Below are 5,839 nucleotides of genomic sequence, written 5' to 3' on the forward strand. Positions count from 1 at the left end.
CTTGGTAGCACACACAACCAGCTTCACTACTCCTCTAGGTGCCATGTGCGACTAACCTCCAAAGATCAGTGTAATTTATCAAAAATAATAAATTTTAAATAATCTACTTATATGTAATTTATCCAAACTTTAAAGAAGATCAATGTAATTTGTCCAAAATAATATTAAAGTTTGCCTGCAATATGTCATTCCCAACTTCCTATCAACTTTTGACCCTTTAGTGCATAAGTGTTTATATTTATTTACCTTTTTTGTTTTTTTTTTTCCCATAGCCATTCAAAGTCAAACTTATAACCTTAAATAAAAGTAACACAAGAAAAAGCAAAAAAAGATTTTGACCCAAATAGCCATTCAAAACGTTGAAGGCCAACCAACCCACTGCCATTTCATAGTTAGTACTCCAGTACCTCTATATAAAGCTCAAGTGAAACCTCAAACAAAATCACTACTCATCTATCTGTCCGCAAACTTCCTCAGAACACCGGCAACAACTAAATATATATATATATATATATATATATATATCACAAATTAACCTTACAGACCATGGCCACCCTTCAAGCTTCAATTCTCTCATCTTCTTCTTCTTCTTCCCATAAAGTACTATTCAAAGCTAATCTCTGTTCCCAAAAACTTCATAAAGCTGAACTTTCAGCTCCTCATAGATTGAACATACAAAATGGCTTCCAAACCATGATGACAACTTCAACCCAGAAGCACAGAGTGAGTACTTTCACAAAATACGAAGTACCTACTTATAAATCCACCACCAATTCTAAGGTGGTAGAAGAGCTCTATGCAATAATGGATGTTGTTGCAGACAGGGCTGAAATGCACAAGAACATTGGAGCGCAGCGCGATAACTGGAACCACCTTCTCCTAACATCCATCAATGGAATGACAATCGCGGCGGCAACCATGGCAGGACTCGCAGCAATGAGTGGATTGGGAGCAACACTTTTGGCTTTAAAGCTCTCATCCACTCTACTCTATGTGTTTGCCACTGGGTTTCTGATGGCGATGAACAAGATTCAACCCTCTCAGTTAGCAGAGGAACAACGGAATGCGGCTAGACTATTTAAGCAGCTGCATGAGCAGATCAAGTCCAGTATAGCTCTTCGAGTCCCGACCACGATGAAGGATGTGAACGATGCAATGGAGAAGGTTTTGGCTCTTGATAGAGCTTATCCACTTCCATTGCTAGGAGCAATGCTACAAAAGTTTCCGAAAGAAGTAGAACCTAGTGAGTGGTGGCCAAAGCAATTGGAAAGTATTGATCATCATCAACAAGACAAGTATTCGTCTGTTAATGGTGAAGTGAAGAACAATGGGTGGAGTGAGACGCTTGAGGATGAGATGAAGGAGGTTGTTAGGGTTTTGAGAAGGAAAGACACTGCAGAATATGTGAGGCTAAGCAAATTGGCTTTGAAGGTTAACAAGGCTTTAGCTATTTGTGGCCCTTTGTTTACTGGTTTAGCCTCGATTGGGTCTGCTTTCGCGGGATCGGCTTGGCATGGTGGGTCATGGGCTGTTGTTTTTGGAGTTGTGTTTGGAGCTTTGGCCACTGTGGTTAACACTTTAGAGCATGGTGGTCAGGTTGGGATGGTGTTTGAGATGTATCGGAGCTCGGCCGGATTCTTTAGGCTCATGGAGGAGACAATAGAATCAACTTTGAAGGAAGGAGAGGTTGGCAGAAGAGAAAATGGGGAACTCTTTGAAGCAGAAGTGGCTTTGAAACTCGGTCGGAGTTTGGCCGAGCTCAGAAACCTTGCAACTTCTTCTTCTTCTTCTTCAAGAAATGCAGATTCCAGTACAGAAGAGTTTGCAAGCAGGCTCTTCTGATTTTTACCAATGTATGAGTTAATTTTGTGAGTTAAATGTGTAATACTCAACTTCAACCTAACACTGGCTCGCAGTTTAATTCCTTTTGTATTTTCCACTGGGTTAAGGGCAAAAAAACCCACCTTGTATAGAAATAGTCCATACTTTTTGAAAATATGCATTTTAGTTAATAAAATTCAAAAAATGTACAAATAAGCCCCTCTGACCACTTTATGGTCAAAATTAACGTAAAATAAATTCCAAAACTCTATTTTGCCCTTGGGTACATTAAGTGCAAAAAACTCCTTCTACTATCGATATAGTACAAAACAGTCCCTATGTGGTATAAAACCTTCCTATACTATCAATTTTGTGCAATTACCCTCATGTTCGCATAAAAAGACATTAATACCCTCTCTCATATAAATGAAATAATATTAAAAAATTAGACAATGTAAAATTACAATTTTAGATGATTTATTTATTATTTTTTTTTTCTCTTTGTATTTGGTTGATTGATTTGTAGGTCGTGGGGAGGGTTCAGAGGCGGCCGAGGTGATGGAGGAAGAGGAGGAAGGGGCTTCGGAGGAGGAAGAGGAGGAAGGGGCTTCGGAGGTGGCGACGGCTTTAAAATTCGTGGTGGTGGTAAAGGTGATGGAGGGAGAGGAAGGGGCAGAGGTGGCCGCGGTAGAGGTGATGGAAGGAGAGGAGGAAGGGGCTTTGGAGGAGGAAGAAGCCCTGGAGGCCCCAGAGGTGGCGGCGGCTTTAAAAGCTGTAGTGGCGGTATAGGTGATGGAGGGAGATGAAGGGGCAGAGGTGGCCGCAGTGGATGTGGTGGTGGAATGAAGGGAGGGAGTAAAGTAGTGGTTGAGCCTCATAGACATCGCAGAGGCCCTCATCGCCGCCAGACTGTACTTGGCCAACCCCACTAACCTCTTCCTCAAAGGCGGCGGATCGAACTACTCTCGTTTGGAGCCACCTCAAGAGGTTTACCATTCGCCATCTCATCGTTGTAGAATGAGACCTCAACCTTTCACCGTCAACCAAACTCTGGCGGCAAGCTCTCATCCTCACCGGATGGCAAACACCAACAAATCCAGACCTTTCTCATTAGTTGCCATCACCGATGACACAATAACAGCGTTTCGAGCTCGCCGTCCTTCACCAACACCAACAGCCACCAACAGTTGGGTTTATGATATGGTTTTGTTTGATAACATACTGAGTTAACTCAACAGATCGGCGCTGAACTTTGATTATGGGGTTGAATTGAATGGCCAGGATAAACGTAGTGGTGGTGGTGGTGGTGGAGCGTAGGAGATAAGGGTAGGATAGGAAATGAAAAGGGCAAAATAGGGTTTTTGAATTTATTTTATGTCAATTTTGATCAAAAAGTGGACAGAGGGGCTTATTAATTTTCATATTTTTTAAATTTTATGGACTGAAATGCACATTTTAAAAAAGTAGGGACTATTTTTTCACAAACCCTATATATCAGGGTTATTTTTCGCACTTAACCCAAAAATTTATATTAGAGAGGGTATTAGTGTCTTTTTATGTGAATAGGGGGTAATTGCACCATATTGATAGTATAGGGGGGTTTTATACCACACATGTATTGTTTTGCACTATATCGATAGCAGATGGGGTTTTTTGCACTAATCCGATTATTTGACACCTTGTAACTTGTCTTTCATTTTTGCCTAACATGGTTTACATTAAATCACAAATAGTGAAAAATATAAGCAAAAACATGTGCGAAACATGAGAACATGAACACGCGAAACATGAGAGCAACATCAATTAAAAAGAATTATATGACTTAAGTTTTTATCAAACATCACCTTGGTTTGGGGGTTGCTAAATTGATCATTGTGATATTAGATTAATGATAATTGTATAATTTTCTTCACATTTATTAATTAATTCTTGTCTATATTTGTGGTTTAATATTCATTAATAAAATCTTGATGCTATGTGCATGTGAACTTTTGGATTATTTGGACAGATGCTTTTATTTTATTTACGTATTGTGTCACATTTTATTAAAATATTGTCTTTGACAATAAATATGTGATATTTTTGTTCACTTTTTTAAATCCATGTCATCATGACTCATACCTGACTAGATATATATATACGGCAAAAATAAATAAATAAATAAATAAATATATATATATATATATATATATATATATATATATATTTTTTTTTTCCAACTTTGTGCATGTCAATTAATCTACAATTAGCTTGACATATTTTTTTAATGGATTAAAAAATCAGCTTAATTTTCAAATGATCTTATTGTAGATCTTTGTTTTGGACCATTCCGGGGCAGAAGAGGAATCTCCAGCAACTTCCTTGATTCATGCCAGCTTTGTAGTGGTGGCTCGTAGCGGGATTGAACCACAGATTATGTACCAATTTAATTTATTTTAATTTATTTATTCTGTTTGTGGGAGTGAAAATAAAGAAGTTAGTGGGCATATTTGACAAGTCTTTCTCATCATGAATACATTACTATGTTTTGGCATTTAAATTTTGATTTTATTTTTTGACAGTTTAAATTATTTCAGTTATGCATATCTATTCATCTTTATATGAAAGGAATGTTTCACGTGAATAGTATTTTAGTGTTCAAATAATTAATAGTTTTTTCAATAGATGTAAGAGCTGCTGAATAAATGGTACATGGCTTTGACCAACTCCTTTTTTTTTTACTAGTAAATTACAACAGTGAAGTTGGTAGATAGTTCCGTCGTCTAGTTGGTAGATATTTCAGTTTTTGGAGTCAGTCTTTCATTTTTTTTTTTTATACTAAAAAAATAAATAAATAAAAATTACCTAATTGTTCACACAGAGCATGTCTAGATTCTTATTTTTCATTTCATTATTCGACTACTTATAAGCATGATTCTTTGTATAGGCTGATATGCAATGTAGTGTCTGGTTCGTAACAATTTTTTATGAGTCCGATATTATTACACATTTTTATAAACTGATTCACACGTACACCAATATTTGTCAAAGTTCGTTACACTACAATTGCGAACCATACTAAGTCATTTTCCATTTGATATTTTATTTGAGCTTATGGAATCAGGAATTCTTATGTCTTTGGAAGAAATATGTGTAGAATTACATTTCTATGAGAAAATGTGAAAAAAAAAAAAAAGGTCAAATCAGATATATAACTGTGTTAATTCTATTTTCTTTTTAATCTACAAATTTATATGATTTGATATTGTGAGATGGAATTACACCGTAATTGCGAATCATACTAAGTCATCTTCTATTTGATCTTCTACTTGAGCTTATAGAATCAGGAACTCATCTTTATTTGGGAGAGTTATGTGTAGAATTACATTTCTGTGAGAAGATGTGAAATATATATATATATATATATATATATATATCAAATCACATAATTGTGTTAATTCTATTTTCTTTTTAATCTACAGATTTATATGATTTGATATTGTGAGATGGAATTATACCGCAACTACAAATCATCCTAAGTCTTTTATTTGATCTTCTATTTGAGCTTATATAATTAGGAATTCATCTGTCTTTGGAAAAATTATGTGTAGAATTACATTTCTATGAGAAGATATGGGAAAAAAAAAAAAAAATTAAATCAGATAACCTTGTTAATTGTATTTTCTTTTTAATCAACAAATTTATATGATTTGATATTATGAGATGAAATTACAACAAATTTTTGTGATGAATATATCCTAAATTAAATAAAAATAAAAATAATAAGATATCTAGCATGGGATCGTACAATTAAGTTGTACAACTTAATTTAGTCCTACCTGAAAGTGTAAGCAACGTATACAGTGGCTCTGACCAACTTTCTTCGAGATGAATGTTTCACGTGAATACTATTTTATTGTCTAATTAATAAACGTTTTTTTTCCCTTCTTTTTAATAGATGTGTTGAATAGTAAATGTTTAATGTCTTTGACCAACTTTCTTCGAAATTACAAGAGTATACTCACAACACAGAGCATAT

At 35.4% G+C, this 5,839-nt stretch overlaps 1 protein-coding gene across 1 annotated transcript; it reads left to right on the forward strand.

Annotated features, from left to right (window-relative positions):
* The first annotated feature begins 474 nt into the window (after positions 1-474).
* LOC132314810 (probable F-box protein At4g22030) lies at positions 475-1,944 on the forward strand. Its single transcript, XM_059813623.1, has one exon. It carries the CDS (start codon positions 547-549, stop codon positions 1,840-1,842), a length of 1,296 nt encoding a protein of 431 aa, XP_059669606.1. The 5' UTR covers positions 475-546; the 3' UTR covers positions 1,843-1,944.
* The last annotated feature ends 3,895 nt before the right edge of the window (positions 1,945-5,839 follow it).

The sequence above is a fragment of the Cornus florida genome, unplaced genomic scaffold, assembly GCF_030987335.1.
Source record: "Cornus florida cultivar Cherokee Brave unplaced genomic scaffold, ASM3098733v1 CherokeeBrave_3.0.0_Hap2_Chr06, whole genome shotgun sequence".
Taxonomy (NCBI): domain Eukaryota; kingdom Viridiplantae; phylum Streptophyta; class Magnoliopsida; order Cornales; family Cornaceae; genus Cornus; species Cornus florida.

Excerpts from the sequence above, each read along its gene's own strand:
- LOC132314810 (XM_059813623.1), top strand. The coding sequence starts at position 547 with ATGGCCACCCTTCAAGCTTCAATTCTCTCATCTTCTTCTTCTTCTTCC.